Source organism: Chaetura pelagica, unplaced genomic scaffold (genome assembly GCF_000747805.2).
Source record: "Chaetura pelagica isolate M959 unplaced genomic scaffold, ChaPel_1.0 scaffold319, whole genome shotgun sequence".
NCBI classification, from domain to species: Eukaryota; Metazoa; Chordata; class Aves; order Apodiformes; family Apodidae; genus Chaetura; species Chaetura pelagica.
The window spans coordinates 25,205-45,366 of NW_009954410.1; the positions used below are offsets into that span (position 1 = coordinate 25,205).

General features: G+C 36.6%; 1 protein-coding gene across 1 annotated transcript in view; it reads right to left on the reverse strand.

Annotated features, from left to right (window-relative positions):
- Window positions 1-19,120, reverse strand: part of DPY19L1 (dpy-19-like 1 (C. elegans)) — a gene marked incomplete at its 3' end in the record, with an annotated part of 43,883 nt that extends 24,763 nt beyond the window's left edge. The window contains exons 1-7 of the mRNA XM_010004363.1: window positions 19,099-19,120; window positions 14,541-14,565; window positions 13,176-13,263; window positions 12,420-12,557; window positions 7,680-7,800; window positions 5,967-6,060; window positions 2,054-2,111 (exon numbers count right to left, since the gene is read on the reverse strand). Coding sequence (XP_010002665.1) covers window positions 2,054-2,111; window positions 5,967-6,060; window positions 7,680-7,800; window positions 12,420-12,557; window positions 13,176-13,263; window positions 14,541-14,565; window positions 19,099-19,120 — 546 coding nt within the window. The remainder of the gene's footprint in view (window positions 1-2,053; window positions 2,112-5,966; window positions 6,061-7,679; window positions 7,801-12,419; window positions 12,558-13,175; window positions 13,264-14,540; window positions 14,566-19,098) is intronic.
- Window positions 19,121-20,162: the final 1,042 nt, after the last annotated feature.

Below are 20,162 nucleotides of genomic sequence, written 5' to 3' on the forward strand. Positions count from 1 at the left end.
CCTTAAAAGTGGAGTGACTAATGTAGCCCATGCTATTTTTCTGTATTTGGAATGTAATATGAAACTCAATCATCTGTAGATGATTTATCAAAGCTTACTGTAAACTAACTTTGCTGTAGGTATAAATACATCAGAGCTGTCTAAGCTTGAAACCATTAAAACACAGTAGCAGAAGCACAAATAAAATATATTGCCTTAGGGACAGCGGCTCAATGCCAGAAGGTGAACCACTTCTACAAAACATTGGATCTCAGATACCATGCGAGACTTACAGGATTACTCACTCAGCTTAGTCCTATCCTTCTAGAACAGAAAAGCAAAATTTTAGCAACTGGTCTACCTCCACTGTACACACTGTTGAACCACATGCAAGATGGATTCCACAGAACCAAAGGCATATCAAAGTGTTAAATAAATTGTTTTTTATACCCGAGTGCACGCACACCCATGCATGTGATTCAGCATTACATACAGTGAAGCTAGACCACCTACATATATGTAACTACATATATTACTGTAGCTCTACATCCACAGTATCAAATAACTCGAGTTATTTCATTAGGTACAGTACAAATGCAAGAAGCCACCTAAGATCCAACACTACACCTCTCCAAGAAAGTCCTATTGCTCTTCAGAAATCCATCAGTCATCCTACTTAAACTCTACCTACGCCAAGACTACATTTGTGTAGAGGTATGCTAGACCTAATTACATGCCCTTTTCCAAAATACACATATTGTCTATGTTTTCCCCCCAAGTCAAGTCATCCATAGAGAGAAATAAGGTCTCCTACAGATAGGAGAACTGCCTGTAGTACAATGAAATAAATGCTTCTTTTTACTGCTACTACTATCTTTGAAGTTTTCAACTTGTTCCTTTCTGAATTACACTTTATCACCTGCACAGACCTGGCAAAACAGTGTGTAGTCTATCAGTATATCCTAGAAAAGGATAAAATATTCATTTCATTGCAGAATGCCATAAAGAAGAATAGAAAACCATACAAAATTTTGTATTTAGCCTCTTAAAGCACCAAAAAAAATAAAGCTTAGAAACTCCGGACCAGGCAGTTAACATCCACAAGTGAAAATTCTTCATGGAGGTTACTTAAAGCATTTCAAATGAAACTTAAAAATAAAATAGCTATTTAATCACACAGATCTTTATAATAAAATTGTGAAAACTCACTATGAGTAGAAGCCTATTTGATTCTACTATGTGCAAATACCCTGAGTTCTCTATTGAGTAAAAAGAAGAAAGTAAAACTAACTCTTAACTAACTTAACTCTTACCAATATCATGAGGTAGCTAGTTTCCATGTAGAAAATATTTACATTACAGCTGCATTTTAAGTAAAATAAATATTTACTTAAGATTTTACAAATAAAATTAACAATAAAAAACAGAAATATTGCTCAAGTGTAGCAGAATAAAAGCCAGGAGTTTTCTTTTACAAAATATAAAACAATGCCATGAACAGCATTATCTGGAGAGACAAGGATAAGTTTTAAGTCACAGTTACCTTTTCCCCTTTAGTGAAGCTTACTAAAGAAATTTAGCATTGGAATTCTCTATATACATATCCAATTTCTAAATTCTGTGTATCCTGGCTCTAGTGTATCAGTACTACAGATGTTTCTTTGCTTTGTGTGTATGCATGATTTTCCAGTAAAATACCTAGCAATTCAAAGAAAAACTCCTAGTGTTTCTTAAGTTTGTTCATATGGGAATCTGGCACAGTTATATCTGGAGTGGGCACAAAAATAGAGTATTTCAATGTTTAAGTAATTGTGCTGCTAAGATTTCAATCTCAGGACCACCTTACAACTTATTACTTTTCTGAATTTTTGCGGGGTTTTTTAACATCTAAGGTGACACACTGGACTGTGGTATACATTTTTGATTCACAATCTATTTTGCTTTCCATGTCATATTCCCTTTACATTAATCCCCTAATAGATAAAAAACATCACTATCTTTAATAAAATGAGAATTACCTTAAGAAAAAAATAAAAAAAGAAGAAAAAGATTCAGGTAGGGGAGGGAGACCTACCTCTCCATGGTTGAAAAAGAAACACATCACAGTAACAAGACCTCCTAGACGGCTCCCACTGTGAAGAGAACATGAAAAACAGGTAAAACCAAAATCTTATACAGCTGCTTAAAAAATGTGAAGTAGCACCTCTATACATTTTGAGAGGGGGATGGGAAATGCTTTCAAGCATCAAGGAAAAGCAATCTACACTGCCCATAAAATACCAGTTAGTCAGCTAATATCTATTTCAGAGCAGGCCACTCTTTACATATCAGCTCACTTGTGCAGAACACTAATTTTAACATATAAAACCTTGGAAAACAGTTATTACACTCATCACAAATTTTGATTTAGATCACTACATCTGGTCCTTCATCTGCTGTACCTAGAGCTTGTTCCTGAAAAGTGCCAAACTTTTTTTTTTTAAACACCTGGTGATATAAATGGAGTATTTCTTCCCTAAAATGTTGAGCAGGAAACTGCAGAATTTGCATTCTCAATCACCCAACAAGTAACTTGGGCCTGAATCTCAGAATGTTAGGGTAATCAAATCAAGTATGTTCAAAAAACATATTTAAAAATGAATTAATGACATAATAAATGCAAGATACAATGTAATCCTTTTGTAAAATATTGTGGCTTTAACACAAGGAAATTTTAAGCCCTTGACTTAAGGATTTGCATGTTTCTACATCAAATAGACCTGCTGAATAATTAGCACCAAAGATCTTAGATGGATCCCATATCAAAACAGGAATAGATAGGGCTCCTCTTCATTTGACTAGATTTGTAATTAATTGCATCCTGTGATACAAAGCAAAGAACTTTGTGCACACAAGTGCACTACGGCTACGAGAGCCAAGATATACCATTTTTGCTATTAAACAGCAGTATCAGACAGCTGTTAACATTCTTTGAAAAAACCTCCCAGATCTTTCACCCATCACTAACAGAATACAAGTCAAACAGAATCAGTGAGTTCTAGGTACAGTATCCAAGGATTAAAGATATCGAGTGCTAAAACAACATACAGAAATTGTGCATTCTTGCACATAAAGCTCACTCTTTCACTCCACAAATTCTAAAAGCACCAACGATTACACTAAAAATCACTAAAAGAATGTGCTTAACATAAAAAAAAAACGTTAGCCTGACAAAGTCAACTGAGAGTTTGCAAAAACATACCTAACTCCAGAAACAAAATTCAAGGTCTGTCATACAAGTTAATGCTTGCATTATGAACATTTTAGACATGAGTTTCTATGAAGGATCATTATTTTACCACGAGAGAAGACCAGCAAACCTATAGCACAGAATAGGGAAATGCACCTTTATCTCTTCCAGAAAAGGAAGTAAACAGGGCCTATTCCACAGAGGGTGATGTATAATATTGAGTTAGACTCGTTATCTTCCAACAGCACAATGCTGTCATGTAGGAGATACAGTAGGTTAAGCCCTTCTATGCCAATGTAAAAGAAAAAGGGTAACTCTTTCGACTGAACTCCCACACCATACCACAACTGGTGAAGAACATGCCTTTCAGCTGGAACCTACTTTCCCCATGTTTAATACATAACAATATAAATTTAAGAAATAGTAATTTTTAAAGAACTGTAGATAACCTGAACTGTAACACTTTGTCCAGTAGTCAGCTCTGAAATAAAGGGGAAGAACTAGTCTTTTGACTCTCTGCATACATTAAGTTGAAGCTTAAAGAAAATCATCAACAGAAATGCTAGAATTCATTGTTGATTAACATGCAAGAAACAAAAATACTGAAAAAGTATTGTCAGAAAGAGGTATGAGAAATTCACTTTAAGATTCTGTACTTGACTATCAGCTCAAGTACTCTGTGCCTTGACTACAAGAGTAGACAGGCAGGGAAGGCTGAGGTAAGGCAGAATCTTACAATTCCAAGAAGTACTTATCATCCACATGCCATTCCTTTGACCATAAAAAAAACCTACTAACTCAAGAACAAAAAGCCTGGAATGAGCTCTCAACATACTGCTTCATTTAGCCTAACAGAGAAGAGTCCAGTGCTTAAGACTAATGTGCATCATAGAAGGTTCCCAAGTGCCTTCGCATAACCAGAGGCCATATACAGAGGACTAGGGCAGGGACACACCATGTCCAGTAATCTTCAAAATTGGTGAAGGGAGTTAATCAGCAAAAACTAGTCCTACAAAAGCAACTAGGTTTCTGTTAACTCTTTGCACAAGCTCATTACAGAGTACAGCAAGGAAAAAAGCAGGAACACATGCTAGCTTGGAAAGTAATTATAAGAAAGTGGTCTTCCATTACTAGTCTAAGTTGCAAAGAGAGTAGAAGCAAATAAAGGCCAAAATAAAGAAATTACACATTCTGTGAACATATAGAGAGACCAAAAAACCAAATAGATGTAGATTGAGATTATTATTACTAACAAAATCAGGAATGAAAAGTTATAGAAACAAACAACAAATTAGTCAGGCTATGAAAAAGTCTTTCAAAAGGCACAGCAGAAAAGCATCTTCTTCAGAGTTATGAAGAAGACATCAATTCATAAGATCCAGTTTAGCAGAATTGCTTTGATTGCTCCAGATTATTTTTCACACCTTGTGGAAAAGCCTAAATACTCTGCCTTGCTTTGTTTAAGAGGAACCTTGCAACACTAAACAGTCATCTAGATCTGGTACTCAACTATGAACATTCCTTGTAATAACTAATAAATATCAAAATCCTACCTGCAGGAAACTTGGTAGTCATTTGTTATTTTTCATAAGCCCAGATAGCTAGTGGCTTACACCCTAAAATAACTGCACTTCTTGTCAAGTCATCTTGACTGCCTACACTACAGATTGTTTATATTAAAAACTGAATTACTGTCAATACTTGATAGTTATTTATATCCAACACAGTCCAAGTCTAAAGAAAGTACTGAGAAATTGGGACCATACTGACTTTTTAATGACATTAGCATATAAAAATTTAGGTTTCCATCAACCTCCCTGAAGAGAAAAATGAGAATTTAATCATACAAATATTCAAAGATAATCTGCTTCCTCAAAACATGAGACATAATTTTCCTATGTTAAGGAATGCAAACATACACACTTTAACCCCAAACACCTTATCAGTGAACTAGGCAACTTCTTCTTTTCACTGTCAGCTTCTGCCCTGCACTGCTCTTTATTTGATCTACCAGCACATGCTTCAGAGAAAGCAGGAGAAAAACACAAGATAGTGAAGCTAAGGAATGAAGGCAAAAAACCAATCACACTTCTCAGAGGAAAATGTAGCAGTGTTTTGCTTTTTTGTAGAACTGAAAACAGATAAAGAGAAACATATTTCACTTCTATTTTCTGATGAACGTTGAGTCTATTTTTTGTATGAAAGTCTATTATAGTTCCTGAAATTTAAGGATACCAAAAGGAGAAATTTGTAGAAAAAGGGAAATGTATACATATCTCCAAAAGAACATGTTATCTTAAAAACTATTTTGCCTCTCAGTTAAAAGTGAAAGACATGCAGCGTGACTAGACGTAAAGCACTGGGAAAATTCCAGTCCTGGTTAGAAGTATACAGTCATTCAAACTTTCCTTAAAAATTAGTTACATTGACAATTTCAAGCACAGAAATCTGTCAAAAGCTGTTTAGAACCTGTACAGAAATCAGTTTTATCCACAACTCGGTGGTATCAATGAGATACCTCTTCACTGAAATTTTCCACAACCTTTTTCCAGGATCATCATTTATTTTAAGCAAAAAGCTCAAAAAGCTTCTCTGTTCCAGTAATTTTTTGGTGACAACATATATGCATTAAATAGCACTAATACCATCCAAACAAATAAGCAATATCTCATAAAATATTTGAGCATTCACTTTTTCAATTTCAGTGTGAAAACTGACAGCTAGTACCAACTAAACAGCGCAGTCTCAACTGTCTTACCTGAGGTATGTACCGTATATGAAGAACAGTGACATCATTAATCCATTCAAAAGAAAAATGACAGCAACATAAAAGGAAGCGGGGTCTCCCAATCCTAGCAGACAAACAGTTAAGATATGTTGTCAAATATAGAAGAAATACTATATTGCTTATAAACCACCATACAATCAGCATCATACAGCACACAGCATAGTACTATAATATATCTACAGAAAGACAACGAACAGAAGTTAATTTTGCCACCATTATTCTGGACGTATAACCAGAAAACTACTGAAAAAAATTGAGGAGGGGTAGACACAGCACTGGGGCAGTCAATAATAGAACAAGCCAAGAGGGAAGCAGTAACTGTAAAGAAAAACCTGCAGTGTATAGAAGATTTAAGCATCACTAAGAATTGCTCTACAGACTACGTTTTGACTTCACAGAGGATTTTAGAACAGGTTTGTCCTCTCACTTCTCATCTCTTTCAGGAGCAAATCCACCTTTAAACATATCACACACAGTGCTCTTTGCTTTCTCTGTTTCATTAGCAGCCAAGTAATTTTCCAATAACGAAAAACTTTCTACTTATTCATTCACAAATACTTCTGTGTTCACACTTCTGTTGTTATTCTCTTTCCCATTGTTTCTTTAAACCCTCCTGGCTTTAATCACTTCAGCAATACAGCATAAAAAGCCTTATTCACTATAGACAAGGCAGCTAAACTTCCTAGTTTCATATGCAGAAGTTATTATTCACCAGTAAAATGATGACACGCTCACCAAACACGGCAGCCTAAAAGGCTGGTGTTTTTGTTGGCTTGTTTTTTACAACAAAAAGGGAGGAAAAGTTAAACATTTATTCAGTATTTATTGCTTCTGACAAAATTAAAGAAAGTTAATAATTCAAGTTCTGAAGAAGGTTCTTATAGCCTTTTTGCAATGGAAAAACACGAACTTGTCACCACACAAAGGCCTTCTAAATGATGAAGTGAAACAGTTTCACAAGTTACCATCTATCATTCAGCTTTAACTGACTGGAACATCTCAAAAGTGTTTCTCAGCAAGGTACTTTTATCACACAATGCTGACATGAAAAGCCCACACTTTGAATGTGGGGGAAAAAAATCAAGTAAGTAGCAGCATCCAAACTTTGTTATCAAAACAAAGTTGTAACACTGAAATTCTTATGCTGAATAACAGGTCACAAGTGGAATAAGATTCTTTTCAACAGAATCACTACACAAGATTTCTCAAAAAGGAAGCCTTGTGATTACCTTCTCCCCCTTCCTCAAGGTGTAGTTAGGGAAGCATATAGAGGAACGTTTCTGAAATGCAGGAATTTGGATGTATTAGGGATTCCACAGAAGCTACAAAATACACAGTTTAATACTGGAATAGCCTCCTGCTACATTCAGGACTTTTTTTTTTTTTTTAAAATGGTCCAACATTACAAAGGCTCAGACTACAATTGTGAAGCTTTGAAATGCAGTACAGGAATTCAACCTAGGTAAAAAGAGCTAATAAGCAGAGCCCACAAACTCATTCCTGGTGTTCTTGTAAGTATCATTTTGTCATGCTTCTCACTTGTGTGGCAAACCTGCCAAAAAAACAGACTTAGCCAAATGAAAGCATATCAGCGATGAAGACACGGGAATATTTATTACTTCTGAAATATTAAAGCCACAATTGCATGCTTCCAGGAAGAAACTGCAATAAAGCTCAACTCACCCTCGCAGCTTTCAACAGGACTAAGCCCCTTTCCCCTGTTTACGGTCCAACACGTCTTTGTTGGTACACCAAAGAAATCCATCACGGTGGTATATATGCGGTACCAGCTGGCAAGGACCACCTAGGTGAAAAACAGGATTCTAAGTTTCTGAAACGGAACTTTTGAGATTAGCTCAATGCCCAAGGTAACCTCTCCTGACAACTGGCCCTCGTCCAGGATTGTTTTTAAGCTCAGAATTTATCTCAACAACTTAGCATTTTTTACCGTAATTTCCTCAAGGCATCCAACGCAGACTCAGTGTTCATTAATAGACTCAGTGTTTATTAATTATGCCTACTATAGAACAGAAATAATGTCATGAATCAAACTGTAATATTTGAAAAAAATTCTACATTTCAATATTGTCTGGAAGGTTCCCCATTGAACTCTTTTCGTTTACCAGATACTAAAATCCCAGATTTTGTTGACAGAGGACATTTAGCTGAATTAAATCCACTAAAACCAATTAATTTTTTTTCACCTGGCAAGAATATTAATGGACTCCATCTTTAGAGGTTTTATTGAGATAACCTTTTATAGGTTTAATTTAAGCATGTATCAGAAAAGGCTTCTAGATGAAGTGTAAGACAGCATTTTCATTTCCCATGCAAATCATAATGCTCTTATAAAAACATGTTCTTATAACAACAACCAAATTAAATCTCAACACCTGACACAGAAAACATCAGTATTTTACACACCAAAAAATGATTACTCATCTCACAGCTAAGTCACTAGTTAACATTACAATGCTGTTCCATCAGGATATAACCAACTTTACAGGGTTCATAAATGAGTAATGTGGCCATTCCAGTTGAGCTGCTTTCAAAGTTATGACCATGGGGTTCCCAGACTGAAAATGTTTCACCATTGCAGCATTAGCTCTCTCAGCCCTGTGTCACACAGAGCATGTACAAGAAGGATTATTCCCTCTTACATTTCCCCATACAATGAAAAAAACATACTAAGGAAAAAAACTGATTTGGAGTGGTCAATATGGACTTACATAGCCCAACTTCATAACCTTCTGAGATTAATGTCTTGGCAGATCAGGGGACAGCTGTGGATGTTGGGTTATTTTTCATCTGGTGCCAATTTTGCTCTTTATTAAGACTACATGATGGAACAAGAGAGCATCCTCAGCAAGTTTGCACTCAATACACACAAATGGACTGAGTGCCTGATGCTCACGTTGTCATTCTGGGGGAACTCAACAAACTAGAGATATGAGCCAGCAGGAATTCCACAGAAGGAAAACTCAAACTTCTGCCCCCAGGAGCAACACCACCACCATGCACCCGCAGAAGCTGCAGCTGCCCAGCTAGACAGCAGTTTTGCAGAAAAAGGACCTTCTGGTGGACAAGTTGTACGTGAGCCAGTGATAAGCTGTTGTTGCAAAGAAAGCCAGCTGTACCTCACCAGGACAGGTGAGGCAACCCTTCCCCTCCACTCAGCACTGCTAAGACCATACCTGTGGCGCTGAGACCAGTTGGGGGCTGCCCAAGACAAGAAGAACATAGAGTGATGATGACCAAGACAGACTATTTTTGTTCAAGAAGAGAAGAGACAATGAGTGCAAACTGAAATTCAGGAAATTCCACTTATATATGGGAACACATTTTTTACTTTGTGGTGGACAAACACTGCAACGGGTTGCCCACAGGTGGAGATACTCAAAGTGAAACTGGAGATGGCCCTGAACAATCTATTCTTCACATTGCTTTGAGCAGCGTTGAGACTAGATGGATCTTCAGGTATCCCTTCCAACCTCAGCATTCTGCAATTTTATAATTCATTACTTTTTAATACCAGCGATCCAATCATCATTACTCACTTCTGTGACCTTCATACTCTCAATTTAAATCTTATAGATTTATAATACAACTACCTCTTTCTAGACCAAGACTCCCTGCATTAATATTGTGTCCTGCAAAGTACATTATGCTGAACTTCTGGAAGCTTTCAGAACATCTTTGCCCTGGCACTTCTGGCTCTCTATGTGTGCATGCATGAACTTGCCCCATCTCCAGAGGCAATAGCGAGACTGGGGAACAAAATACAAATCTCTCCTCTTTTCACCTGAATGTGATTTGTACACTGCCAACAGAATGCATATGGAAGCTCAGAGACATCTAACCTAGCATATCTGCATCACCAGTCCTGAAGCTGACTTTAGTCTAAGCACACAAAACACCCTTGCTGAAATACAGCTGCACAAAAAAAAATTAAAATAGATTTATTAACTTAACCATTTCATGTCACAAGTGCTTGTGTCTGCTGCAGATGTTACCATGCATTAACACTCCCAAAAAAGGAACCAGGTTAAGTACTTCATGCAAAACACAGAAGAATTTTTTGACAAAAGCTACTTTACATGGAACAGTTAACATGGGCATAAAAAAAAAGAAGCAAATCAGTAGCAGTAAATTGCTAGGTAGTTTTTGGAATTTTTACCATCCCCTATCAGATAAGGCAGGAAATGCAAAACTTTGAAAACAAATGACTGGCTCTTAGACCCAGGAGATCCCTGTGGGCCAGGCCAGTCCTTGACTGCAAAATCAGATGTAGAAAACAGTCAAAGCCTTTTCTTAGTTGTCTTTGAGTAAGCACTTTAATACATCTACACTTTAGCACATCAACTACACACCAACTCCAGCTCAAATTTCCATCATCCCTGCAATACACAGAATTATCCACTGTTCTGTGACAATGACCCGCCAGAGACTAAACTTGACACATTCTCTCTCTGCCATTTTGCATTAGAGATCACATATGAAAACAACTACTGGAACAACCTGATTATGCAGCAAAAGCCTAAAAAGCCAAGACTTTTGAGACTACACTACTGTACAGCTATGAAGAACGAGTTGTTGCTTTTCACAGGTATTTTTAGGTCTTATATTTATTATTTACACAGATGATGGAGTAATTACTATGGACTCACTTTACTTTGTTGGATTTTTTCTCCTTCTTTTGAAGATTTCATGACTTATACTGGCTGTACATCCAGGTGAATTGTTCTATTTTTCTTAATGGGTTTAACATCCTGTTTAGTAACCAGATTTCAATGCTATTTTTGATGCAACAATTTTGAAACCCGCTAAATGAAGATTTTTATTAAAACTCAGCCTGAATGCCACTATTAGGCTGAAATGGCTGGCGAGACCCTAAAATAACAAACAGGAAACTAAACACTTTCAGAAAACACAACTGGATACTGAGTATCAGAAGGAAAAACTTCACTGCCAACAAATAAACACACAAGCACCTTCCTACCAGCCAGCCCCATTTTATTTCTGATTAGATAAATTTGGGTAACATACTTCAAATGTCAAGTTACATCTATTGACAATTTTGTAGATATATCACCAAGTTCTATGAGCCAGTAAGATCCTAGAAAACTCTGAATGAACAGACAAGGCTAAATATTTTGCACAGTAATTTACCTAATGCTCTTACAGAATGCCACCCACTATAACAAATTGCTCTTGCTTTGATGTCATCATCCAATTTACTTAGTCATCTTGCTTGGTGATACTGATGTTTCTCTAAGACCAAGTCTATTTGACCAGTTACCTTTGATTTTTGCAATTCAGACTATAGCTGAAGTCATTAAAATTTTCTCACCTAAACAAAATAACTTCAATCTTCCTCAGCTAAACACAATAACTGGGTAGCATTCAAATGAGGCACATGTTCCTTATGTTGCATTTCTACAACTGGAGTGCAATCCCTTTGAGTTAAAAAAACAAGCAACAAAAAACCCACAAATAAACAGTAAAGAAAAACCTAAACAAATCCCAAACCAGTGAGAGGGTAATAAAGAGCACTCATCTAGAGCATTTAGTTCTTCCAAAGCAAGGAATTAAGAAGCAAATGAAACCACTACATGCAAGCTGTATAAATACACGTATGCCAAGATCTCTTACCCATACAGTTCCTGAAAGCAGCTCTGCTCTGATAGAGCAGAAGAATGAGTATAGATGCTAGTACCCAAAAATCACAGCCATTATTAATCCTTTGCTCTCCAAACAACAAGCTGTTGCTGACACATGAAGTTACCAAAATGCACATTAACCAAAGGAGTTCTACCTTTGCAAAATATTTGAAACACAAAGGTAAAACCATAAGAGAGAGGAAATCAAACATTTATTTAATTACATGTTAATTTTAGTGACAGAAAGGCAGAGTAGTAACCTCACCAGGTAACAGACCTAACATCAAGTACATAAACAACAGCAGTCAGTTGTCTGCAGACCAAATTATTCTGCAACATGTGAGCAAAAGATTGCCATTAATGTGTTTTAGGACCGCAGTGAACCGTGATGATTTGTCATTTCATTGTCCTACACAAAATGCAGGCCAGAATAACGTCTCAATACCTGTATCACTACAGACACTGTCACACACTACTGGTACTTCTTCCTCTCAATACACAACGTCAGCAACTTACTTGCTGTCAGTGAAAAGAACAACAGAAGACAAGAAGAATCAGATTGCAACTTTAAGGCATGAAATACTAAGAACTACAGAGTATTCACATTAGATTGAACATACTTAAAGTCTGAGAATTCAACACTTCATTAGTCACTGTGTCTTTATAACACGTTTTCCAAAGAAGCATTTCTTACAGATTTAATAGTCAATTCTAAGGAAACCTAAGATTTATCAGAAGAGAGTATTTTAAAAACATATCTCACCTCAGGGTAGAGATTGAACCTTTGTAAGGTGTTAATCACTAAAGGATATTCAGTTATTCTGTCATTCATAATTGCCCATACTCCATTACAAAATGATGGTGCCTCAATAATGATCTTGAAGTAGGAATAATAAAGACCCTACAAAAAAGCAGAATCATTATTTACAATTAAAGAGGTCACTTCTGCTTCATGAACTGCCATATACAAGCTTCATTTTTAAATCAAATTTTGTAATATAACAGATAGGAAAAAGTAATTCTGCATTACTATCCAGTTTTTAAGATCTCTTCTATCAGGGTCACTGAAGCAACTTGGGTTTCTTTCCACTCTGTTTAACAGCACATATGGAAATCTCTTATTAGGGCTGATAACCAGGCACTAGCGTAGTATTTCAAAATTCTCACAATAAAAGCAGTCAGAAGGTGTACATATATGCAAACAATTATTAATTTTTTTAAAAAGCTGCATAGCAAGACTATAAATGAAAGTATGCTAAAGAGCACTTGTAGTTTTGTAATTTACATCCTCTAGAATCACCTCTTTAAATTATATGTGAACTGTGAAGAGAGAGATTCACTGTAATCAGCTGCAAGATACTCAAATGCTCTGCATGGAGAATTGTAATAAATGTTAACTGCAAGACATCAATATATTTACTTATCCAGAAAATATTAAGACATTTTAGAAAGCCCACAATCACAAGATTACAAACAGAAGTTTTCCAGCAACTCATTTATTAACAAAACATAATCTAACCATTTCTGTGCGAAAAGCCATTTCTCTTTCTAGTGTTGACAGGTGAGAAAAGTGACGGTCATTTTCAAAAAGAGTTGTTATATGACACCTGTTAAAAAATAATAATAATGGAAATTGAATAGAGTTTCAGAACCTGTGCTAAGTCATACATACTAAGGAACAGCTGGCACAACATTCACTGAAGACCCAAAGTTTACTTACAAACTGCTATTTTAATTTACCTATATATTATACCAATATTCTCCTCTTTTCAGACTATTTTAAATGGGGTAAATATGCATCCATAGAGCATTTAGTAAATTCTATTATGGAACTAGTTGTAATACTTTAATACATTTTAACTTAAGTGAATGCACCTAAGGATCAAAAGTGTAATGCTACTGAAACTATCAAGTCTACATATTAGAAAAGGCAAATATCAGATAAGAAGAATCAGAGATTAAAAACTGGTGAAAATAACTGCACAAACAAGTAGTGCAGCACATTTTTTCCACAAAAATCTTCCCTGAACTGTATTTTAGTGCAGCTATCTGCCATTATGTATAGATGCATATAGAGCATATTTAAATAATGGTGCAGCTATAGGGGGGTAAAATATATATATAGCCAGGAAAAATACTAATAATTTTGGGGGCAAAATTTGAAATTTCCAATAGGAGCTTCATGTCCAGAAAGGATGGAAAATGAAACAGAACAGTCCACATGACTCTGGTTTTGAATAGGAATTTGAAAGAAAAAAACTACTAAAAATCAGTAGCTCTTTTTGAGCTAGGAAATAAAACCAGTGTGCCAGAAGGTGTTACTTTTTATCTCTGCAAAAGCAGCTGGTGAAAATCGCTACAGCCATTCTATCTTAAGTCTATACAACAAAAAACAAAAGGGTCGCTTTTAGAATGGAACTTGAAACACAAGGATTAGGTTGACAGAAAGTAGTTGAAAGGCCATTCTTCTCTACACAAAGAAAACACAGGCCAGACTTCTCTGACGAGGTTAGAGAAGACAAGATGCAAAACTAAGAAATTAAAGCAGAATCTAAATAAGCAGGACATAGGAAAAAGTTGAAAGGATTTACCTGGACTTTCAAAACCCAGTGTGGGTAAAAAGGGATGTTAGCGGAAATGCACCTGAATTTGTATAGCTAAGCAAATTTTCCATGTGGAAAACAGCCTTCACTCTTCAGGCCTAAGAAGCCTTTCGTATCAGCTTCACAAGAACAGAATTATTCATCTTAAAGACAACAATTTGTATTTGACAGGAAAGATGTAAATATAAATTATCGCAATAACTTGCCTAAATGCAAGTCAAAATTATATTTTTATTATTTTTAAGTATCATATTACTCTCAACCAATAAATTTAACCTTACCAATGTAAGACTCCTGCAAAAGCAGCTGTAAAGGAAACAAAATGTGTTAAGTTAGTCAAACATTTAAATCACTGAACATTAAATCATGTTCTTTAAAGTAATTACAGTATTACTTCAGAGATGCACAGAAGGAACTCAGCCTCCAGAGGAACAGAAGAATAGGAACACCTGAATTTACTTTCATGGCCAGCTCTCTGAAAATCTGAAATCATGCGATTATGCATTCAGCAAAAGGCCATGTTCCCACCTCTATCACTCAAGTTGATCCATCAGAATCTAATGCACCCATTTCAGTTAACAATAACAAAACTGAATGATATGCATTTTTTAAAGATGCAAAAATATTTTTTAGAGTTTAAGATACCTACTGTGACTGTTCACTCAACTGCTCAGATTTTGGCTAACGACACAGCTCCTGCTCTGTAAATACATCAGCTTACCCATAAAGTTTTTGAAGCAGATCCAGCTGCAGCTGGACTGCTGAGGCTTTCATAATTTCCAGTGTGATACAAAGGACACCTGTACCACGAGGGAAGAGTAAGGATGTCATATTCAAACAGAATGCGACCAACAACACTAATTGTGACTGTAATTGCTAAAAAAAAAAAAAAAAAAAGGTAGATTCTGCATGTAATAACATACAATTTGTCCATTTGGAGACTATCTGTACTGTTGCCATGTAGGTACAGAAAAAGGGAGGTAATCTGAAGAACAAAAGGAAACTACAAAATATGATAAAGTGGTTGGTAAACAGTCAAGGTCTCTGACTTCTTGACCATTATAAGATCCACGGAGAGCAGAAGCCACTCAGTTTTGCTTGAGCAGCATTCACAACATATCCAGAGCTCACCATGGAAGCAAATCCAGCATAAGCGAGGGATAAAGTGTAGGATTTAAAGTGTCTGTGGTGCTCCTTCTAGACTGAAGGTGTCATGGGTGACCTCCAGGCACACTCTTGCTCTCTGCCATAGAAAGGCTGGTTGCATCCAATCCAATTATGATTAATGAAGAATTCCTTTTATTCACACGAGCTACACGGAGCAGAGAAAGAGGGAAGGACAATCACCCTCCCTGCTGGAAGCTGCTGAGCTTCACACACCTCTCCAAGGTGCTGACCCGCACAGGGGCACACACCTCCTACAGCCCAGCCCACACCACACTCACCCTGTGACTTCAGAGGCAAAACATGCATGAAGTGCCTGCACACTGATATAAAACACAGTCAAAGAATTAATTAATGTGCATGCGTTGGAGGTCTGTTTCTGGAAAGCAGCAGGGACAAGAGAAAGAAAAACACCTTTGCATATCCACTAAGTTTATGTGGAAAGAAGAGTGGACCATATGTTTACTTCAGGCCCTTGTATACATTCTGAAACTATATGATCCTCCAATACAGAGCCTGAATGTGATGCTGTTCACAGTATCTGTTATCACCACAGGCCACAATGCAACAAACTACTATTAAAATTGAGGTTCATAAATGTAAGTTTATGTATACACTATGTATGAGGTGAAACTGGGTAAAACAGGAAAAAAGAAAAAAAAATATAAGGAAAAAAAGGAAGTCTAAACCACCTGCATGTACTATTTCACATTTACCTCAATTTACATACTTCACGTAGTAGCTGAGGTTGTTACAATACCACACTGAAACTTCCTTAAGAGTTTTTGAGCTCCACTTCAACCACTGAAGTAGTTTTCTCAAAGCAAAGCCAAGATTTCAGTTAGAAAGTGAGTACCATGAGCTTTCATGTGAAACTTCACATTCTAACATATGCTTCCTAGAAAAAAGGATGACTCAGTCCAGTTCACATTAAATGGAATTTAATGTCTTAGGAAAGTTACAGGACTTAGAGATTATTTTTTTCTTACACCAAGAACATTTACATTAGTTCTCATGGACAGCTGCAAACTCCTTTTGCAGAAGAGCAGATACAGGTATGGTATGGAATTCCAGGTAAGCACATCAGCTCTATCAACAACACAGCAAAACCATGTTTCACAAACAAACACGTCTTGCAGTAATTGTATGGAAAAAAAGAGTCCATATCTTTCTTAGTCACTACTTATTGAGTCTTAGATTTGCACAAGGCATCATTTCATTTCTCAGCAAAATTTCTAAGATCCCCAACAGATGCTGAAATATATGTACACATACACACACCACAACTATAAAAAAATACCAATTTTAAGACAGATTACATGCTAGGTAAGAAAATTCAGTGAAGTCAAAATAAATTCACATTAGCTACTAGCACTGTTCATGAGCTCAAATTCATGTGGTTCCAAATAAGCCAAATATGCAGTATTCTATTGCTGCAAATAAATTATCTATTAATATGGAAATTACAATTCAGATTCAAACATAACACTTATTTCATAGAGAATAAAATGTATTTAAATCTGATTCTTTCCTTCAGTAAACGTTTTATTTGAAGTGAATGCAGTTAAGTGTAAATACATTCACTGTTATTTTGGAGAATTTCACATATGTTTTTATAAAACTTCACAATATCACTATTGTAAGTATAAATTGAAGACCTTTTATAATCACACAGCAATTAATGTAATTACTCACATTTCAAGAGACAATGTGCTTAATTCATAGACTTCCACTAAGAGTCCAAATTGACATTTTTTTCAACAGACTGCATCCAGACTCACATTAAGCTCGTTTCTGACGGAAAACATGCAGATCAGCACTCTTAAATTACCAGCCTTTGATCCCATTAATGTCCTTACAGGGGGGTGGGAAATGAAGCAGAGGACAGGAGAGCAATACTAGAGTCCTAATGCTGTCAGGACTTACACAGCTCCTATGTACTTGAACTTGGCGATGCCATTTTCTCACCCAACCTAAGAATCCCTCTAAAGGCAAACCATAGGATCAGGCTTTTGCAGACTAGGGCTGCTATGTAAAATCTGAGCTTATTCTTCAGATTTCCTATTTTTGCCTGTGTTCTGTTCTAAGAAAAGCAATGTGAGTGGCATATAAAAAGGCACTCTAATTCTGGGAATTAGATACTGAAAAATAAAGCCATAATATACCAAATCTGTTTACCAAGAGAACAACAAAAGCTGAGATAGTCTAACACAACAGGATGTGAAATGTACTAGAAACTGATAAATATTTTGCAAGTGACCAGGTAGGAATACAGCAGAACTGGGAACAATGAGGACATGCAAGCATTGACTACTTCTGTAATTTGGTCAAGATGTTTTGTTGTTAGATTCTGCATAATCTAGAAAGGATGTCTTCAAGAATAAGGCCTCAATTCAATGCTCATTTAAAAAAAACAAACAACAACATCTTAATAGGAGAAAGTGTTGTATAAGAATACCTTAAAAATCTGGCAACTTTATTACTGCACATAAATGGAGCTAATTCTTAAGAGAACAAAAAATCCACAACCTGTAACAAAACTAGCTTCAACTGTGGGAGCATCTGCTTTCAAAACACTGACCTTATAGCTTAAGCACAAAAACAAGAACTCAAATGCCACCAATACTAATCAAACCCCACTAATTCATATTTAGTATATGCATATTCATTGATACTGCAAATACTGTATGCTATCACATACTTTGCCATTAAGATATTATAAAATATCCTATTAAAAATATAAATAGCTCCCTGACATATTTAATTGGTTATCTGCATTTCACAGCCAAATTCAAACTCCTGAAATCATAAAGCTTTCTACCTAACCTGCTCACAAATTTCAATCAAAGGAAAGCATTTTTTAATTTTGACCATCTCTTTAACATTTCTATGTCATCTAAGTAAATAACTGATCCAGGAAATGCTGAATAAACAGAGGTATGCAAAGCAATTCAGGAACAGTTTATTTATCAGTAAGTTTGTAAGCTAAGGGTTGTTTCCCTGCTACTACTTCGCAACACAATTCATCAAACTGAAGCAAATCCCTTTGGCAACAAGGACCACTGGTGGTTTGATAAACAGGGCCAGCATCTTTGGAATACCCTGACAGTCTTCTAATATAACACTTGTAAGGGCACACCTAATTGGGCATCTGACAAATATGCTATTATTTAACACTTGTTAACTTCAGGAACGCATTCTTATTTATTTTTGAAAATACTTTAAGTGCTTTTTTCAAGACTTTGGTCATTAGCCATTTTAATATTTACTCCAAAATATTCCCAAAGAGAACAACATCTGAGTCTACATCCTCCTACAGTTGTATGTTCTTCTGTCCGTAATACTTCCAAAACAAACTGGTTTGATTACATTACTTAATAAGAGCTTGTTTGAGTTGTGTGTTGTTTTTTTCCCTAGAAATTAATGACTGCCTAATAGAAGTCTATGAATATCTGGGCAATTATTTACCTACAAGTGTCCTGATACCACAGCAACTACTACCATAACAGCTTTTTAAAAGTTACCAGGTAGGAAATTATTTGCTGTCTCCTTTCAACATAAATTATGATTTTTTTTTCCCAAGTTATATTTCCAGTGATACTTTGATACAGTTTACAATTCCAGAGAAAGAAAGGTAAGAACCCCAGTATTTTCCCTCAACATACTCCTACTTACCCAGCAGGAAAGTGAGCCACATCTTGCTATCAGTTTTTACAACGAAGGCCCTTCTGTCATCAAATACTGTCAAAAGAAAGCAAGTATTTTAAGCATCAATTAAGAGTGGCCCCTGCAAATGGAAGTCTGCTCGAACTCTAAAGCCTTAGTTTTCTGTCAAATTCTTCCATTCAAAACCGCTGAGAGAAATTTCACACGGCAAGTCAGCGACCACACACAAGTGTCAGGCGTCACAGCTAAACCACTGAGGCAACTACATCAACCAGGTTTTGAATTCCTGAAGTAAATAAATAACTCGTGAAAAGGGGATCCGTTCATTGCCTTTGACAAGTCTGCTCTGACAGAGCGCCAGACTTGCACAGAACCAGCGACCCTCCACCCTTTCGGGACAGCGACATCCCGAAATAAGCCGGAAGGCTGGACATTCCCGGTACTTGGAGAGGACCAGAGGGGCTGTCTGACGAAAAGTTAGTTAACGCAAACAGCGAATTTTCCCCCTTTCTCCCCCAAATGATGCTGAAGCGGTAAAAAAACTCCACCCCTCTCCCTCCCTCCCTCGCCCCGAAATAAGCCGGAAGGCTGGACATTCCCGGTACTTGGAGAGGACCAGAGGGGCTGTCTGACGAAAAGTTAGTTAACGCAAACAGCGAATTTTCCCCCTTTCTCCCCCAAATGATGCTGAAGCGGTAAAAAAACTCCACCCCTCTCCCTCCCTCCCTCGCCCCCGATTCCCGCCGCCACCAGTGCGGGTCTTGTCCGCTTTTTTTGTTGTTGTTGTTGTTGTGTTGGGGTTTTTTGTTGGTTTGTTTGTTGTTGGGGTTTTTTTTTGCATGTCTGCTGTGATAATCTCCAACAAAAAGTGCCCTGAATAATAAATGTTAAGAATTGGATGGTACATGGAATATATGCAATAGGGAGGGGGTGGAGATGCAATTACTGATAACTACTCTGAGACTGTGCAGAATGCAGAGCGTAGGCTATTTGGGCACTTTGCCATGACTCTGAGTTAGCACTAAAGTTTTGCTAGTAAACCATGACAACCACTGTTTTTATTAGGTTCAGCA